Source organism: Anarhichas minor, unplaced genomic scaffold (assembly GCF_050575085.1).
Source record: "Anarhichas minor isolate MPS153535 unplaced genomic scaffold, ASM5057508v1 ptg000030l, whole genome shotgun sequence".
Lineage (NCBI taxonomy): Eukaryota > Metazoa > Chordata > Actinopteri > Perciformes > Anarhichadidae > Anarhichas > Anarhichas minor.
The window spans coordinates 6,689,903-6,710,065 of NW_027466476.1; the positions used below are offsets into that span (position 1 = coordinate 6,689,903).

At 42.5% G+C, this 20,163-nt stretch overlaps 1 protein-coding gene across 1 annotated transcript in view; it reads right to left on the reverse strand.

The window, feature by feature from the left end:
• Positions 1-240: 240 nt before the first annotated feature.
• LOC142964212 (breakpoint cluster region protein) overlaps positions 241-20,163 on the reverse strand; it is a 28,668-nt gene continuing 8,745 nt past the window's right edge. The window contains exons 2-23 of the mRNA XM_076104430.1: positions 15,092-15,273; positions 13,483-13,587; positions 12,817-13,002; positions 11,800-11,907; positions 11,527-11,587; positions 11,369-11,421; positions 11,128-11,268; positions 8,574-8,695; positions 8,060-8,225; positions 7,705-7,824; positions 7,440-7,515; positions 7,245-7,349; positions 7,074-7,148; positions 6,553-6,650; positions 6,192-6,323; positions 3,602-3,661; positions 3,353-3,462; positions 3,074-3,213; positions 2,806-2,940; positions 2,582-2,687; positions 1,779-1,938; positions 241-1,698 (exon numbers count right to left, since the gene is read on the reverse strand). Of these exons, the coding sequence (XP_075960545.1) occupies positions 1,609-1,698; positions 1,779-1,938; positions 2,582-2,687; positions 2,806-2,940; positions 3,074-3,213; positions 3,353-3,462; positions 3,602-3,661; positions 6,192-6,323; positions 6,553-6,650; positions 7,074-7,148; positions 7,245-7,349; positions 7,440-7,515; positions 7,705-7,824; positions 8,060-8,225; positions 8,574-8,695; positions 11,128-11,268; positions 11,369-11,421; positions 11,527-11,587; positions 11,800-11,907; positions 12,817-13,002; positions 13,483-13,587; positions 15,092-15,273 (2,531 nt within the window). The 3' untranslated portion in view covers positions 241-1,608. The remainder of the gene's footprint in view (positions 1,699-1,778; positions 1,939-2,581; positions 2,688-2,805; positions 2,941-3,073; positions 3,214-3,352; positions 3,463-3,601; positions 3,662-6,191; positions 6,324-6,552; positions 6,651-7,073; positions 7,149-7,244; positions 7,350-7,439; positions 7,516-7,704; positions 7,825-8,059; positions 8,226-8,573; positions 8,696-11,127; positions 11,269-11,368; positions 11,422-11,526; positions 11,588-11,799; positions 11,908-12,816; positions 13,003-13,482; positions 13,588-15,091; positions 15,274-20,163) is intronic.

Here is a 20,163-nt window from a genome sequence, read left to right on the forward strand (position 1 = left end):
ATGTCTAGATTAATAAGACACGGCACATACCTGGGGATCCTGGACCACCAAAGCCCAGACACAGTAAATGTGTTTTTAATTTACAGGCTCATCACTGTCCTCTATAGTCCCACACTGAACGACTTGCATGACATCTCAGGTAGAATTCACACTAGACTATACCATAAATATATTCATAAAAGAGGTACAACTTTAAGAGTATGTTTTTATCTCATGCTATGAAAGTAGACATTGCAAGAATAATGTTGCCAAGTTTTTATTTACATAAATCATACACACAAGACTCACCAGTCTCATCCTACGAATCGCTAACAGTTTATTGCTTATTTTACTTAAATCACAAGCCTTTAGGGTTATAGTTTGTGCTAACAAGTGTTTGAATACTTGTAGGGATTTGGAAAAAAAAATATGAATGCAAGAACACGGTGTATTTTCAGTAAGTAATACAGGTATGTGGATGACAAACCTATTAATAAGCCAGGAGACGTGGAGATGAGTGAATCACTGTGCTTCAAGGGTCCTACTTTGGTATTTGAGATAATCTCCGGGTGCTCTCATTTCTACAGCAGTGTGGTTTTGTCCTATATAGGTAGACTACAGACAAGGAATGCAGGAAGCAACACATAATACATCAACAGAATAAATCAGATCAGAAAAAAACAACAACAACGTGGACACAAAACATAGGAAATATGGACAAAAGACAACTGTGAAATTAAAATGATACACAGCACAGAATACATTCCATAGATCAGGCATCTCCTTTTCCTGGAATAATTTGCCGTTTACTTATCTGTACCACTTCCCAAAAAAAAAAAATCACTCATATCTACATAAAAGTTGGTTTGGGCACCACAGGAATAACCTGTGAACTGAATACGGGCGCTATACAAATAGTACAGCACAGATCCCACCATGCTTTAAATGCTTTGGTCAACATGCCTGCATGTTGCTGTGTGTTAACTACAGTTTTCAGTCTCAAACTTTTTAATTCTTTACAAAATGAAGAGTGTGTGTGTGTGTGTGTGTGTGTGTGTGTAAACATTTGGGTAACTGAAATGGTCTATTGGCCATCAGCAGGGAAACATTGGCACAGGTGAGCTTTCAACCAGGTCAAACATAGACTGTATAGACATGAAAAATATCTGCCCATTCATCCGACCATTCATTCAGCCATCGTCCGTCCACAGAAATACATCTTACAATATCTAACTACAGCAGAAATCTCCCTCTGTGAAGATGGAGCTAATGTGCACAGTGACAGAACAGACCAGTGGAAAACAAATCTAAGTACAGTAAATAACGCCTCTTGAAATTTAAATTAAATTAAAAAAGGAATGATGTATATATTGTACATACATCATGTAGGGTTGTCTTTACTGACACAGCAGGCAAGCTTGTAGGGAAACAGAACGCACATCTCCAAAAGACATGGCTTTGGTCATGGTGGCCGTTTCTAATTCGCAATGTGTCGATGGTTCCACCTGGTGGCTAAAATAAGCATCCTCAGGGTAAACCAGCCAGCCGTGGCTGCTCAGCAGCATCCAGCTCATTGAGCGGCAGACATTCTGCCTCTGAACCGAACATTTACAGACATAATGTTCCTGTTTATACTTCAGTGGAGAAGAGAAGGCTTTGACGTTTGCTGTCAGGGGTAGGGATGCTCTCCAGCTGAAGGAAGTAGAGAAGGACTTGCACCTGCGGACACAGAAAAGGTGATCAGACCCGCGGTCCAAATGTCCCCGTCTCACTTATCAATATCCCGACGCGGGTTTTACCTGAGACATGACCTCGAGGGACCAGCAGTCGTTCATGGAGATGGGCTGCGAGCTGTTTGAGATTTTGCTGTCCTTTTCAGAGGGCCGCAGCAAAGTGGGGCCGAAGACTGTGGCCAGATTGTGCAGAGACATCTTGTTGATGCTCTCATTTTCAGTCACCCTGTAAGAGCAAAGGAAAAAAACTTGTGAACTGACTCAGTAATGTATCTAAAGTTTGCCAACGTTAGCTAGCGTTCTAACAGGAAGAATGTTTTATTCAATCTTTTAAAAGTTACACAGACTTGCTTTAATGCATGTATATGGAAGCCCTGAGAAGGAAGTGAGACAAATTCTGGTGATTTATTATCTATGTCTGATCTTTGTTGTTTTTTCTTCTGTGTTTATGACTTAGGAACACGTGAAAGACGGTTTGCCCAAATACATTTTCAAAGTTCATAATTTTTTTCCCATCGTATAAACAGATGAGAACATGAGATAGTGTTGCACTTCACTTAAAATGCCAAACCTTTTTATTTTTAACCTGTTTTCACAGATGAAAATTTAAAGAAGTAATTTAGAAAAAGTATGCTGGAAAAACTTGCCTCTCAGGGTCTTCGTACAATTATTAATAATAATAATAATAATAAGATCCAAACCCAACAGTACGTATTTACTGTATTTCATCACTGCTGAACACTATATCAACTATAACATACTTGTTTCTCCTCTCATCACAATGTAAAAGTCTGACAAAAAGGTGGGGGTAACATACATACACTGATACCTGATAGCTCAAATAGTGTAATATTTGTGAGGTCTTTTACCTTTTAAGGTGGTCGAGCACGAAGAGGAAGGTCACCAGATTGGGCTCCGGTAGAGACAGCAGCAGGTTGAGCATGCAGCTCTCCTTGGCCACACAGTCAGAGAGAGCTGCAAGGCGAAAAGCACACAAAATAAATGTGCTGGTATTCACAACTCGCAACTGCATTGATGCCTCCCTTGATCGCCAAAAAAAATGTTGTGCCAAAATAAAGAAGTGGGGACTGACCGATGCCTCCAGCAAAGTTGGGGTACAAGTCATCAGTGAAAAGAGGCTCCGGAAGCTCGCGGAAATACAGCTTCAGTGTTCCAGCGATGGCGTTCACGTCCATCTCACTCATCATGACAGACACGTCTCTGTTGTCTGCGGGGGCAGATGACACAACAGTCACTAAATGCCAAAGAATACAAGCTGCACAGTGATCTTTGAAAAACACTTCTAAACGAGAGTATGAGTCAGTCCTGCAGAGCTTGACAAGAAATCAAACTGAGCTCACTCGAGTCGAAGGCAGCCTTCAGTGCCTGGATGTCAGTTGCGACTCCAGACACTCTGTAGATTCCCACCTCGTCCATCCCTCGTCGCTCAATCTCCTCCACACACTGTCTCACAATGAGGGGAACCTTGGAGCGTTCTCGCCTGGTGAGGACGTAGTCACACAGAAACACGTTTTTAACAGACACATCATGTGAATGTTGTAAACACAAGAGACCATGGCTGGAATAAGTACCATGTCAGAGTATAGTGAGTACTGGTGCTTCTCAAAAGACCAACTCACTTAGTTACTACGTTGATCTTCACTCCAAAGACGCCGGACTGTTTCCGTGAAGGCATTCGCTTTAAACTGAACTCTCTGCTGGTGAACTTCATCGAAAGCTTCACCTCGACCTGAAACCAGAAATTTCGGACAACTATGACAGCAAGTTGTGAAGGAAGTGGTGCCAAAATGGAGAATCAGATGCTAAATGTCACAGTTTAGCTTTCACTCAACTTTCCTCTTTTTACTGGGTTGCTAAAAAACACTTACCCCATTCATGGTGATGACTGCCCTCTGCCAGTCTTTATTTTGCAACGTCTGAGGATCCAGCTGAAAAAAAGAAAAAGAAAAAGAAAAAAGAAAAGTTTTACTTCACATTTAATTATTCAGATTCAGATTCTCTTCAGAAATAAAAAAAAACAGGAAATACTGTGCCAGGTGATATGATACCTGCTCAACGACTTCACTCAGCCCCACATGAACATAAACTCCGTATGGCCAGGTGGTGTCAGGGATCTATTTTAGTCATCTGACTAATACCAATCTGATCGCATGTATTTACAGTGATCAGGCATGAGTAATGCAATAACATCATGTCCTGCTGCTAAGCACTGTGCCTGTCCAAGATGGCAGATGTTCTTTCAACCAAGAAACCATCAAATCTCATTCAGTTAATCCTTTGTTCAGTGAAAATCTATTTTCTTACGTAATAATTCTTTACAAAAAAGAATTAAAAAAAAGAATCACAGGCTAGAAAAGTGATGAATTGAACACAGTGACAACAGTGTGCAACTTAAATAATAATGAAATAATATTACATATCACCAGAAAATGAGAGAACGCAAAAACAAGTTTGTCCATGAATGTAGGTTCCTGAGGCTTCGTTTACGACAACATCCCATGTAGGTTTGTCCACAGCTCACTTTCCATTTCTTTACCTTTGGTCTGATCAGACTGCTGCGGACTCGGTCCCACAGACGGGCCCCCGTACCCGGGGATTTCCTTTGAGCCGCGTCCCCCTCTTCCTCTAGACCGCTGCTGACCTGATCCACACTCTCCTCCTCTTTAGGATTACTGTCACTCATTCTTTCTGGCATGAGCAACTCTAAAACTCTAAAATGTTACGGTCACTGACTAACGGCAAACAAACAAAGAAACCAGCGCTGGTCCACAGACAGCACTATTTTCTAAACCGCGTCACTAACAAGAGCAGCAGGTCCGTGTTCCCTGAACAACCAGCACCTGATCACATTGCCTTGAAGAACTCTGATGATCTTCTTCGATGCAGACCAGCTGAATCTTCACGAAACTTTCCGTCATCTTCACGTCTTGGTATTGTTAAACTCCAAATCCTTTCGTTCCACTGGGAGCCAGAGAGGAACAAAGCCACGCAGCCTGCCGTCCACGCTTGCCTGTGTGTTGTTGTACTCTCCTGATGGATTTGGGGGATTAACTCCTGAGAATCCCCTCCTACCCTCATTACCAACATGCTCACGCCTGCCGATGTAAGCAGTGCAGGCTGATAATGTAGCAGCCCAGGTAGCCTAAACAGGTTCCTCTCTGGCCAGTAACGGTCTTAATGTCCTGCCTCAGCTAACACAATGTAATTCTCATGGATATGAAATGCAAAAAATGGTCATACAGGTTAATCAGTATTATTTGTTAAAAGGCTATATAAGTATATATATATATATTTTGTGTATCAAATGTTTTTGTATTATATGTATATATAAATATAAATATATATATTATTTTCATTTTCTAAATATTTCTTATTGTCTTTTTTCTTTTTCCCTTTTTTTATATATGTGTGTGTGTGTGCATATGAGGTTATACACCCTCAAAATTCAAATAATTTAATTGTTATACTAATTTGTTGTGTCATATTGTCAAGTTTCGTCTCCATACCATTGCTGTAGACACCAACAAAGCAAGAAGAAAGGCCAACATGACACCACGGGTCATGAAAGTGATTTAAATGGCTGACAGGTTGTCCTTTCTCCAGGCTGTTGGCTCCTGAATAACATGTCAAGTATCTGGCTGAGACTCGACGGAGTTTTGACCAACCTGTCCAGCAGGGAAATCCCTTCACTGGCTGATCAAAGAGCGCTCTGTCGCTCTCTCTCTGTCATAGTCTGGAGCCGTGCCGACGGCTACATTTGGTCAAACCAAGACTAATCCGCCCTCTGTCACAACACCCGAACAGGGGTCAAGCTGAAGTGACTTACTGGCTCACTTATATTTCATCAGCAAAGGGCCTCCCAGGGCAGGATTAGCCCCCCCGAAAAAAAGCTGCTGTTGTCAGCAGTGCAAATAAGATGCCACTGTGGAGGTACTAGAATCGATAGAGTGAGCAAGTTCACTCCACATAGGCAATGATTGTTTTTCCTATATATGTGAGTGGAACTGTATAGATTTGGGTTCATACCGAGTCCGTAAATATCGATTTTTAGATCAGTTAATGTACCTTACCTTTCTGTGACTGGCAATAAAATAAATAGTTTGGCATTTTGGGAAATACACTTTTTTATGATCAAATATAAAGCTACAGCCAAACACATGGTATGTCTGAGGTAGTGCACAAGTTGACAACTTTATTGTGTAAAATGTCCCACTCAGTACATACAGTTTCTTGATAATATTTCTTTCATAACTAACTTTAAAAGATACTCATTAAAATGTTTGTTTATGCTCTGATGTTAAAAATGAATATCTTTATAGTATTTTTTAACTCTCAGTTATTGATATTGGTTTGGACCTTAAAAATCTAGAAGTGGTCACTTCTAAGACAAGTGTGGTAACTTATACCCATCTGGTCCTCTCAGGTATTTCCCCAAAACACAAGCACATTTGTCCGTACCTTTATTTGTCCTTTGGCCGTGATCTTGTCTGCGGTCTCTCCATCCTCTTTGCTCTGCTTGCTTTTGTTGCAGCACTTCTCATAGCAGAGCAGCCTCAGAGTTTGAGAGCCCTCCAGTTCAATCTCAAACTCCTTGCACAGACACAGAGCAAAAACATGTTACTCTAGGTTTCAGCCCAGTGCACAACAATGTGCTTTTATTCCATCCACTGAACAGTTTTTCTGAGCATCCAAAACTGAGATGTTTGATTTTCAAACATTTATGTATCAGGGAAACACGGCCTTAAAGACACACAGCAGTGGATACTGAAGGTGGATCTCACTCATTATTAGCTTTCTCCGCTCTGATATGCACTCTCACCTCGTTCCAGTTGGGCTCTGTAGAGTCTCTGTACACGCGTGTTTTGGCTTTGTTGACAAAGTAGCCGAAGGAATCCACCTCCAGAGAGCAGTAAAGGTCTAGTGGGCGCAAGCAGAAGCAGTTTGAGCGTTTGAATCAAAATGAAACTGAAGACTAAAGACTCACATCAATCTACTCTCTGTCTGGTGTCATTACAGTTACTGTCTCAGTACCTGAAGAAACGGCAAAGAGGTGTGTAACCCCCTCTTATTGAAACATGCCACTGATTATTACCCGACTACCTTTTAAAAAGTTTGAGCAGGCAGTGATTTGAGACATATTTGAGGCTGCTTGTACACAGTGTTCCTGACTAATCCCACTTGTTCCAATGCAGCTGTCCACCCAGCTGACAGAGAGAGAGGGGGGGGGGGGGGGGGGGGAGGTACAACAGATGACACAGAGGATGATGAGACACCGCATGCAACCTCTAGAATTATCAGTGAGATGGCTCGCTGTCAAAAACAGGAGAATAACCAACTTACTTAAGCTGTGTTTCAGCCCGGACGCAGAGTGGACGATGACATTCAGGAAGCCGTACAAACCAGAAGATTCATCATCTACGGCGGGTGGCGTTGAGAAAAAAATTACAAAAACTGTAGGTATATTAAAATGTATATTAAACCCTAAAAAGTACAATGCATTGCGAACCTTACCTTCCTTATTCATGGTCATTGGAATCGTGTGAACAGTCTGCAGTTTCACACACGAGTTAGTGAGCATCTGCAGCTCCAGAGAGGTCAGAGAGAAGCTTTTAAAGCCTGCAGGAACACAGTCAAGGTGAATTCATTCATAACAACCGTTCTGACAATACTCTGATGTCTCTTGTAGAAAGTGCCGGCTTAACTCACACTTCTTCTGCTGCTCGCGAACGATCTCCCTCCACTCGGCCCGTTCATAGTCGGAAGAGATGAGGAACGTGAAACCCTGAAAGAAATAAAAGGCGTGATATTTTGTATTTTATTGCACTCTCATTGCTGTAATGGCATGCTTGTTAACAGCAGAGGGCAGCAGAAACCATGTTAAGAAGTTGTTTATTGACAGTACAAGATATTCACAATGATATTTAGCATGAATCTTTTATATAGGGAACCTTCTTTAGGACTCCTGACTCACCTTGCCATTTCGGTTGGCCACTCTGAACGCCATGTTGGGCGACATGAGAAGCAGCAGAGACTCCTGTTCTGATAGCTTCTTCCTCAGTCGCTCGATCACCTTGGGTCCTTTGGTGGTTCTCTACAGATTAACAGCACCAGGTTTACTGTGAGGCAGGACATGCTGTCTAGACATTTGTTCTATTCTATAACTTCCTCATTGTATTTTAGTTGTGTCTACAAAGCCGTCATTGTTGTGGTGTTTCTACAGTGCAGTTACTTCACGTCATATAAACCAATGGATCATAAACTACATATTTCCTTGTATTCTGAGGCTTGAGTTTCTGTAGGTGTATTTAATATCTGTGTATCCTCACCTTCTCTCTTTGGATCTCGTTCTTGATCTGGGAGATTCTGATCTTCAAGGCGTCGATCTCCTCATCCTGGACCAGCGGGATGGGGGTGGACTCACAGTCCTCAATGGTCTGGAAAGTCAGGTCAGCCAGTGGGACGTACCACTTACAGTCGTACTGTTGCCCTTTTCTGTTGGAGCACAAAATGTGTGTATAACGACGTCAATTTATTTTATTTTCACCCAGTAATTGTCATGTTGCCCTGCTCTTTCACCAGAACGTGTTTTTAAGCAGCGTGAAACCAACAGTACAAATAGCCACAAGCTTGAAAACTGTTGACGAAATTACAACGTTCATCTCCAACTGCAACCGCCGGATGGTCACAATGAAACTGTTCTATGTCCAGCAAAGCAGAATTTAGTTTTAACAAGTTTAATGTCTGTCTGGGCAGGAGTGACTCTCATTCCCCAACAGGGATTTTGAACCAGTGGATCTTCCAGGTCACCGAACCTCGGGCTAGACGCCGACCCAGACTCACCCTGCAGCCTGTTTCTTCAGCTTGGTGCAGAGCAGCAGGTCGGTGAAGAGGAAGACGTGACGGAGTTTCCTGGAACCTTCCATCAGCTCCACCATGAAGCGATCCCTCAGCAACTGACGGTTCTACCAACAGGAAAAGAGAAATGACATCATTACACTCATAGTATACGACTCTCATTTGTCTCAAATACACCCCCAATAATCTAAACTATTCAGTATTTTTAAATAATGAAACTGAGTGAGAATTAGGGTGCTTTCAACAACTATTCTACTGCAACAAAAGCTGCAATACTAAGAACTGCTGACAGTACAGTATCTCATTTGAGGTTTATATCGATGCTCAGTTCAAACTGCTTTAATTTGGGGTTCACAAACAATGATTTTTTGCTGATGGTTGTACGTGCTTATAATTACTGTACACATTAATGTGCTGTCGGATGAATGCTACCAAACCTCATGGCGGCAGTAAACACAATAACGGAAAACAATAAATCATTTGCAACGTGTCCAAAACAAGGCACAAAGTGTGTGCAGCATGTTTCTTCAACCAGCAGCAGCATCCTCAGCGATCCATCCAGCCCACGCTAGAAACATGTGACGACATGAGCTCTTCCTGCAGCAGCCTCAGCCTTAGAGGTCAAAAGGCTGAGGCTGCGGTTTACAATGACACTGCCCATGTGAGACTTCACCATCCCACACCAACCACAGTTCAACAAAAACAAGGAAACCACTGCAGCATGGCTTTCCTATTCGGTTTTTGGGACACAGGACGAAACAGCCCCTCGAACATGTCAAGCACTGTCCTGGTTTCAAAGAGAAGAGGACATCCGCTTATTATGTTGTGGCACAGACACAACCGCAAATAGTCAATAATCCAATGGAAAAACAAGAGCTGTAACTGCACAGTGCTCATGCCCTCCTGGCACTGGAATCTGCTTCTGTTTTTATTGTGCACCATAATGACATGTTGTGCAGCGAGGCATGTACAAGAAGTGGAACTAAATAAACTCATGAGTTTAAATGGTCAGGGAAATTACGGTGCTAAACATTTGCAATGGGTGCAAAGTTAGTCCCAATAACTCGTATTTCCAGCTGGTGACTGAACTGTCATGTGCTGGCTTGTTATCTGTCAATCTCCTTGTGGGACTTCAGACCTCCTCGACTATACACAGAAGAATTTTCCCAAGAACTTTCTTTGATTTAATATCCCACACAGGTGGGCCGGGCCAGTTCCCAGAAAAAAACAGAGGAAGTTCTTATTCAGGTCATCTGAATCAGAGCCCTGAGATGCATGGTGTGTGAGGGGGGGGGTCAGGAAGCACGCCTAATCGGTACACACCCAGTGCAGAAGGCTGGTTAGACATTTAGGTTGATAAGGAGTGCTGCAGGTCATTTCGGGGAAGCAGAGTTAACACTGCGGCAGGGAAGGATGGGAGGAATCGGTTTTCCTGGTTTGCGACACGGAGACCCCTTGCCTCCAGTGTTTGCAGGGCTTTGTCATGAGCTTCCTCTATCGTTGACTTCCTTCGCAACTAAAGCAGACACGCCGAGATGAGTCAGCAACAACCTGACTCACAATCCGGTTCAGACAAGACATGACAGAAATTGCGGGGGCAAGATATGATCCTAAATTCCACAATACTGCTGTTTCAGTGAGTAAAATCAAGTGAAAGTGTCCTAAAATACTGTACAATATTCACTTTGGGACAAAATGTAAAACTCGGATGAATATAATCAAGTGTTCTGTCAATCAATAACTTTATTAACATATAATCTCATCACATGTAGCTCATTTCTGTCAGTTGGTCCACCACTTTGGTCAAGATTGAAATACCTCAACAGCTATTGGATGGATTGCCATTCAATTTTCATCAGCCTCAGTTGTACTTTATGTTTAGTTCCATTCAGCAAATGTTAGCATGCTAACACACTAAGCTAAGATGGTGACCATGGTATGCATTATAACTGCTAAACATCAGCATGTTAGCATAGAGACGTCAGCATTTAGCTCAAAGCACCTAAGTACAGACTCACGAGCATGACCGTGGACTCCTAGTCTTGTTTAGTTTAGAGTTTTCAATAACTTTGCATGTTGAATATTAGTGAAAAAGGTTAGAAAGCAAGCTAGATTATCCTAAATGATGTGCTACAAAATAATATTGCGCCTGTGTGAGTTAGTGAAGTAAAAGCAGGAGCGGCCCAGGGAGTCTATTTTGTGTTGCCAGGCTGTGCCACCACAACATTCAAACCACTGACTTTGTCCTTGGCAAAGGGAACAAGTGCTCCACTAAGGGAACAAGCTGTACCTCTTAATTTGTCATTCTCTACTCAAGCCCTTAGTGCATATTAACTAGGACAACCTGGGCAACAGTCAATCATAAATAATTGATGGGATGACCCTTTATGATTCATCTACCAAAAACACATTTTATCTGTATTTGGGATTCAGCGGGCTTGAGCACATTTATTTGAAAAGAGGATTTATTTATCTGTCTGCAGTCAGAATCATTAGCATAACCCTGAGACGATGAAGGGACTCAGCTCTCCATACTGACCTCTCCCTTCTTAACTGTCATGGACTGTCGACGTGGAGTGATCTCTTCATTTATACTGGACAGGAAGTTCTGAGAGATGCGCAGGGCGTCCTGTAGCAGCGGATAGTCCGGGTGGCTGGAGGGCGTGTGCTTCAGGAGGTCCTAGAATAGAAAAAAACAAATCATGACAAATTCAATCCCCCAAACTCTCTTCAGGCAGACAAGGTGTTGCTCCAGATTTGCGTTTGGCAGATGGACTTACATGCAGAACGAGTGTGCTGCGCGTCACTCTGTCCACAGGTTTGTAGAGAAGAGCTGTGGAGGAGGCAGAGTCAGCTCAACAGGCCCAGTCACAGCTCAACTACTTACAGCAATATTGATTAATGTGGCGGCTGGCCATTCATTTCAATCAGTACTCACTTTCCAGGGAATTTTTAGCCGCCTGGTCTTTGCAGTCCTTTGTGCTTTTGACCTTGAGATTCTGGCAGGAAGATAACACCAGAGGGAACGGTGAGAAGAAATACCCTCATTAAATCACTGCCCCACAGCGCAATTAAAACAATCAGCGCCACTGTTAAGAGCTGCGTGGCTTTTACACAGTGAGGACGGCTGAAAACTGCCCTGTCATCACTTGTCTCAGGGCAGCTGTGCAACATCAAATACGTGCCTGCTGCGCGTAGCGTGATTACATACCTCAGATATCTCTGCAAACTGAGCGTTCGCCTGGCAGCATTTGTCCGCCGTCTCCACAGCAACTTTGTAGTTATCCACAAAGGCCCTGTACACGCCGAGCTGGCTCGCCTACAGGGCACAAAAGAGCAGAGATTAGATTCATCCTGGACAGAGAAGGTAGATTTAAGCATGTGACTGCCACTGGGTACTTAACAGTGTCACTGTATGCTGTGCTTTTTTTTATCCAACAGCAAACACTGAAGAAGCTCTTATTCAGCGACCTCCTATAGAACGTTTTTTCTTTCCTTTACTGCCTATAATGTGGTGAAGCGAGGCTTTTATCTGGCCGGGGGATGACTCCAGTCAGTCTACTCACATGTGCACTGCAAGATCCACAGAGCATTACTAACAGCCAAAGACTCCCACCTTTCCCCCCTGAAAGTCTCCCCTCTTTTAACTATCATTAATGATCAAGGCCTGACATTTAAAGCGTGCTATAATTACTTTCTGAAAGTTACTGACTAGACAAATGGTGGTCTGTTTGATCAAAATCCAACATACAATTTGATGCTGTGAGGTTCCATGTTATTTGATCCGAAGCAGGGTGTACATCAGCTGAAGTGATTGCCGTACTGTAGTTAACTTTGTGTGGTAACTACGCACTCATACTGCAATCAAACAACTATCGCAACATTTCACTCATATCAGCCCATCAGATACTTTGTTTACCACTGCTCTCAGACTTCCTTGTTTACTCTATTTGCTAACAATTCACTGCTGCGTTCAAGTTAGGTCAAAAGAAGTGGAAAAACAGGTTCTTGTTGCTTTGGCTCTGAAACGTTGTCATGACATGTTTTCCTTCAACCATAATACATCTTAAATGATATTTGTCATTTTTCAGAGGAATTGTTGATTATACAATATAAATGGATTTCCACCGTCAATGATTACTTGGTACGCTTGTGTTGACACACTTATTCAAGTATATTTGTTCCCTTGGTTGTCCTACTGAAGCTAACCAATATATCATCTCCATACCAGTTTCTGGAAGAGGTCGCCCACACACTGCTGGTGGCCCCACTCCTGGACTCGGGGCAGCAGAGCATCATAGAAGTCCTTGTGGATCTCATGAAGCTCCGTCACTTTGAAGAAGATGGTCTCTATCTGCTGGATGGTCAGCATTGGTTGGGATGTTGTGGCTGCAGCCCTCAGAGGCTTCATGGGCTGGATAAATTACAAGACACAATTATAATAGTATTAGAAATTCATTAGACGAAGAATGTGTTATTTGTTCTGTCTAAAGTTAGATAGTTTTAATAACTGACTCAGTAATGTCCGTTAAACAGAAATATCTAGCAATGGTTTGCAAACATTAGCTAACGTTAGCTAACATAAGCTACGTCTTACCAGACCAAGGCTTCAGCTGCAAAGCCTTAGTGTATTAAACTGAGCAAAATGTTTGTTTTATCACTTACGAATGAAACTTTTATTTGTAAGAGGATGGAGCATTATTTCTTCTTTCAAAAGTTATAATTATTTAAAAAAGAAATACATACAACACTCAAGCATTTAAAGAAAAACACAATTAAAGATGCTAGCTATATCACCACTTTTCTTCTATGCTGCAAGCTAATTTCAATAATATACCATCTCAGGAAATTATTGTGTGTGTGTGTGTGTGTGCGCGCTATAAGCTTCACATACTATCAGCAGGGCCTCCAGGTGGCTGAGATAAGTCTCCTCACTGGCCAGGATTCCTGAGAGAACCCACTTTCTCATCTCCAGCCCCTTCTCCTGATCCAACTCCACCTGATATACAAGCATGGTGGAAAGAGAAAACTATTTTCAAATATGAAGAGAAGACACTCCCCAACAAAAAAAAGAGTCACGATGAAGATATGATAACGTTAATGGGTTTGATCTTTAATAAGCCACCCACACACCTCTGCAAACCCCTGGCAGCAGATCTTGTTGTTGTGGGATTACGGACGGACCAGATTTGATTAAACTCTGTAGGAGTTTTACATTCCAACAGGCCTGCACCAGAGACTCCTAGCATCTTAAGGAAGACAAATGTGTTTCTAGTCCGGGAGTTGTTACTCCAAACAGGTCAAAGCCATCAGTCATCCTGGCTATCATGTCAGTAAGCCATTATATTAGCTCGTTTTTTTAAAACACTGCATGCTGTCTAAGCCCCCCCCTCATGATTTAGGCTTTGAAGATCACCAAGAGTACACAACAGAGGATAAGAATACCACAGATAGGACAGGAACAGAGCAGAGGGGGAAGGGAGCTGCATCACTTTTAAACATCTGTTCGCCCACAGTATGTTTGCTGAGCATGTATGGTGTTTATCAGCAATGCCCTGTTTCATAATGAAAAGCACTCACATCTGGGAGCTGTACTGTCAACTGTGGAGTTCACTGTCGGCCTCTGGATGCCTCAGCCGACTTAATGCCTGGCTGAAGGGCAATTCTTCTGTCGTTTTATGATGTGTCCTTCACTGATTTTAAACATGAAGTTCAGTCAACTCGTTATACAGAGCAGTACAAAAAAAAGTTGTAAAATGTCCTTAATGGCTGTGGAGGAGATATCCAAAGTCCGAGAAAATAACCCTAATTATGTCGTCATTTGAGGAAGTGTAATACTAAATCACTAAAGTCACCCTGTATTTGCTCTGCTTTGCGCATGATTGACTTAATCAGGAAGAGCATTTCAACTCAGGAAATGTCACGTGTCAGCCTCTTGAAAAGGGATTCATTTAGGCAACAACAAACAGTAGAACTGGCATTACTTATTAGTAATGATTTTCAAAGATTTGTGTAATTACTAAACAATCAGAACAACATGGTTACACTACGGACCTTCTGTCAGATTTTGCAGGAGATCTAGTGGTTTGTTTAACAGCACAAAACATGAAGGTGTAAGCCAACACAAATATAGAATGCGGTATCTGTATATGCAGCAACACCAGAATAAGTGGAAACAATATCCTCTTTTCAACAAGAAGAATGAGGTTTATAGGAAATGCCGTAACTCAGTGAAACACTTAGCATTAAGACAGACGACAGAGGGGACAAATATCTAGTAATAATAATTACATTAAGAAATAAAAGACCTGAAATTAACTTGTTGGCTGAAACTAAATATCTGCTTTTGTTTTGAGGAGGAATGATGGGTGCTCCAAGTGTGAATGGTGCGTGGAGAGAGGACAGTGAAGGACAGTGCAGCAGCAGCTGCAGCAGAACAGAGAGATGGAGGAGCAGCACTGCGAGCTGTGACAAATTGGTGGGAGTTGACCCAGTAACATTACCGACAGCGTGGACTCCAGGGAGCCGGAGGACTGGGTGTCTCGACTGCTCCGGCTCTTGGAGCGGAGTCGTGGCGAGGAGGACGGGGATCCGGTGAAGGATAGAGGGTCGTGGCGAGGCTGGTGCTCCTCTGAGTGCTCCAGGTCATAGCCATACGACGGAGGGGTCTCATTGTAGGGAGCCTCTGTGAGAAACAAAGGACAATGGTCACATGGGGTGTCATTAAACTGTTAAGCCGTGTAGTAAACACGGACAAACATCGTGGGAAATGCAGCAAACTGAAACATCATTTTCAGTTGGTATTCCAATACCATGCCAATAGAGATTAGAGTAGATGGTGGCTATTAAAGCTATTTAGGAACTGATTGAAATATACTGACATTTAGTGTTAATAGCTTCATAATTTCAGTTGACATCATGTACATGTGCAAGCCACCAAGAGCAAAAGGAACAAGTAGGCAACAGTTCATTTTGTTAATCCGTCCATGACTGAATCGCATTAAATTGTTGTTGCTGTTATTTTGTCCAGCCCCCTGTCTATAAAGCGTCAAAATAAAGAGAGATTGAAAAAGGACGTGTCTAACCAGTATCGTCAGTTGACAATAAACACCAAGCAGCGTGCTTTTATTTTACCGCCATTTGTCTTTACATCTAATCCTCTTTTAACCTTCATAAACCTGTGACCAACACAGATCTACCACACAGCCTGTGCCAGCCACCGAGGGCTCGTGCCAGGCGACTGGATAAGCCTGGGAAACTGCCGGGGCAACGCACGTGCTCTGCTCATGTCAGCCTTGTTGTGCAGCGTGTCTCCTTCAGGATCAGAGAGAATCTGCAAGGCACTGCCGTAACCTGGTATAATATTCACTTTGTGGGTCTACAAGTCAAAGAGGCGTCGAAGCTCAGAAAGGAGCACAGCTCTTCCGAAAAAAATAAGAAAGATGGGCAGAAAAGATTTTCATTCTGGGACTAGAAACACACGTTTTGCACCGAGCTGACAGGGAGTATGTGCCAGAGACAAGACAGAAATACATGTTGTGCTCGTCATCCCTGTGATTTCAGACTTTTTAGGACACCCTTGGAGATCAACAGGCTTTGTAACTTGTAATTACTGTCAGCCACCCTTGAGTCACCAGCACCGATCATCATTATCATCGTCGGCAAGGATGTGGCAGATGCAGAATAGCCATCTCCAAACAGCAGTAATAAGAAATAAGACAGCCATGTCTGGCAACGTGGAGTAAGGTATGTTAAGAAGAGGCTAAAAAAAACTTGTTCCCCTCGGCTTGAAAACAGGATGGAGAGGATTCCGGAAACCGGGGGAGGATAAAGCCCAGTCACCCTGGAGAGGCCTGAAAAGACAGGCGAACTGACAGGGTGACACCCACAGAGGCCATGACAGAGGACTCAAACAAACACACTGGGCCCAGCAGAGAGGCAGAGGGCTCTATTGACTGCATGAGGAAGGGACTACTGCAGGACAAACAGCTTCAGAGCACAGGGGAAGTCCATGTGAAAGGCCACTCTGTGTTCCAGAGAGATTATACATCAGCCCCGGCACTGGATGAATAACACATCCTCTCTCAGGCAGCGGCCTCGGACACACAAACTATCTTCTTCCAGGGAAAAAACAACAACAGTCCGAGCTTGGAAAAACACTACTAAACAATAATAAGTTAAGAGGAGGATTTACAAACCTGTTCCTAAGTCTTGAACACGGAGCCATTTGTGTCTTTTGTGGGAACATTTTTTAAACGCACAGGTCTCGTTTTGGCAGTGCCAAGTGTGAGAAAGTGGACGTCACAATAGAGCCTCAGTGAGCGCCGATGTTCTGGCGATCACAAGGGCCGCGACTGAGGAAGTGTCCAGGCAGGTCTGCCCGGAAAATTCAGCAATTCATCTGCTTCAGAGCGGAAACAGGCTTTCTGCACAAGGTCATCTTTTCACAAACTCCCTCTCCCTCTCCTGACACACTCGTCCAGCTACTGGTCACGGCTATCATATTTACATTCCTGCTCACTTTGATGCCTTTTACAATTAAAGACTACAAACTTTCAGACATAAAGGGAAACAAAATGTCCAATGAACCATTGTGACTCAAAATGCAAGTCTGTTTTTACGTAAGAACCAGTTCTTTTGTTCCAATGCTCGTCTCTGTTGTAACCTGTTTTCAGGTTCTTTGTTTGTCCTGATAGTTAAAGAGTTTGTGACCTTTTCAACAAGAGCTGAACAAATAACCCGAAGTGCAGACTGCTCTTTTAAAACCTCAAACACGTTTAAGAGATCTACTCGCAGGGTGCTGATGTGGAACAACAACTGTAAATAACACAAATACCACAAAATATATTAAAGTTGATGGATGAAAAATAAGACTCAAACATATGAACTGAACTAAAACAAATTATACCATATATAGTGACCTTCAACTAAACTCTGTTATATTTTTAGAGCCTTTAAAAATATAAAAGGCACATTTTATTTATTACTTTAACTGTTAAAGCTACTACGAGGAACTTTCATTTTGTGTTGATTTTGGGGGTAAAAGCGGTAGTGTTTCTGATCACCAGATTCCTTTTAGAAAACTTCTCATTTTACTGTAGCAGGGTCTGACAGTGTGCTCCACTCAGTCCTGGTTCTGGTTCTCCCGTGCCTCTCTTCCCTTAAGCGGGCCCAGCAAAACAGCTGGTGCCGGGCGCAGGTCTCTCCAGGTTGAGGGCTGCAGCGAAGCCCGGATCTGGGTTCTGTCCACGGTGGGCTGGCCTGAGCTGAAGGACTTTCTGGTAAACCTGCGTGCTGTGAATCGTCTCGTCTGATTCCGTGGGGAATCAGACCCAATGAATAACTATACAGAAGATGGTCGTGCTTACTTATGTAGGTCATATAAATATTAAATTGAGACGGTTTCATAACCAGTTATAAGTTCCTTGTAGTAACTTTGAGTTGGTGTTTTCTGTAAATGTGTTCCTCTTGCTCCAAGGTATGCATTTCTAGTGGAGAATATTAAAACATTTTAATTTATTAAGGTTGCTTTTTTTGCCTACAAAATGAAGTGAAATTTGAAGGTTTTGTCTAAAACACATAAGAATCAACCCTACAAAAACCTAACATGTGTAATATGTTTGTAATTTTACAATGTAAACTCTATTATTAAATCCCCCATATTCAAAGGAATATTAGAGGACATGACCTCGGTATCCTCGGTGGTAGCTACGAGAGATTGAACAACAGTCAAAAATAATAACTGGCGCAATGTCTTATTATTTATCGACCAACACATACGCTGATACAGAAATATCTGTCGTAAACTGGAATTGGCTGACGTGTGAGGCTTTATTATGCAGTCAGTCCTCGATTAGCTCACTTATTCTGTCAGTCTACGAGTGGAAATAATGTTCAATAACACAGTGACACTAGAGGCGGTGCATCAGAAGTCACAGTGAAGAGACCATGTTGTTAATGATTTTTTGGTTTCCACTCTGCAGTAACTCATAAGTGACCATTTACAAAGTATCACACATGAGCTGCTCTACAGTGTGTCCTCCCTGTCACACACACACACAACGAGCTGCAGCTTAAAATGGTTTCAACTGTGCAATAGAGCTGTAATAAATACATTCTAATGACATTACATAAGATTGCTGAGCCCAACAGCTGTGCTTGTGAGCTGCGTGGAGCCGTGGATCAGAGAGAAGCCGATTTTGTTTTGGACTGTCTCCGAACTCGCTAATTCTGTGTTTTTCAAGAATTTTATTTCACCGTAATTCCCACAAGTCATGGTTTTATAGATGTCAGATTACTGCAAATCATCACAAAGAAAAAGATTACGGTTGGAATCACCTTTAATCCTCTTTTTACACAATGCCTTTTTCTTTCCCACACCACCACACCGAACACCCCGACTACAAACAGAACTCAAGGATACATAAGGACTCCTGACTTTCCAGCCCCCTTCTGGACAATCATCAATCATCACGAAACACTTTTCCTTCCTCCAAACAACAGCCAGGTTGTTCATGAGAAAAACAACACAGCAGTTTGATACTGGGGACATGTTGGACGTCCTATTGATGACAAAGCAAAGACGCAGCCAAAGCGCTAATCCTAATCCATAGAGATGAACTGCAATAAACAGGCAGAGAGAGAGAGAGAGAGAGAGAGAGAGAGAGAGAGAGAGAGAGAGAGAGAGAGAGAGAGAGAGAGAGAGAGAGAGAGAGAGAGAGAGAGAGAGAGACAGAGACAGATGTGCAGCTGAGACGGAGTCACAGCATCAGAGACTCACAATCAGAGAAATAATCATGTGGTCGTATTTCACACGAGATCAACAGACAGTATCAAAAGAAGAGGGAACTTTCCCGTGGGAAACATTTCCGTTGTTATGTTGAGACTGAAAGCTTGTGTTTGTTTTCAAAATGATTGACATCATCATGTGGCATGGACACAAAAGCATTGCCTTTTCACTTCACAGCAGGACATTCAAATATGGGGAAGAACAAGCTTGCTATTAGTTCTTGAAAACAACCAAAAGTGGGAAACAGGTTTTTGGATCCAATCTGGACCTCCATTTAACTCATCTGTTAAAAGTACAACGGATAAAATATCAACTCGATTGATGAGAATACATTCTGACAGCAATTCCCAAAAATAAAAAAATAAAAGAGCAAAAAGTGTCTATTGATTTGTCCCAGAAAGAGCTGGAACAAGAATAGCAGCATCCATAAATCCCCATTTCACCACCGGGAATGGGCACGGTGGTGCCCATCAGTGTGTTTAAATAGCTGAAGGGCCCACTTATTGTTCCCCACTGTGAACATATTGACCGGCCACATAAAGATCAGTCAGCTGATGGACAAAATTCAGATCACAAGCTCCCAGAAATAAACACCACATAGCAAATGTGTTGATCGATCCAGTTCAAACAGCTGGAAATGAGATTTAAACATCTATAATTCACCACAGGGCCAAAAAAAAAAAAGTGACAATGAAGGACAGCCTTTCTGTCGCCTCTCGAATGGTTTGTATAAATCTGGAGAGAAAGGTTGCACATTTGGAAAAAGAACAGCAGAAGATGCCAATG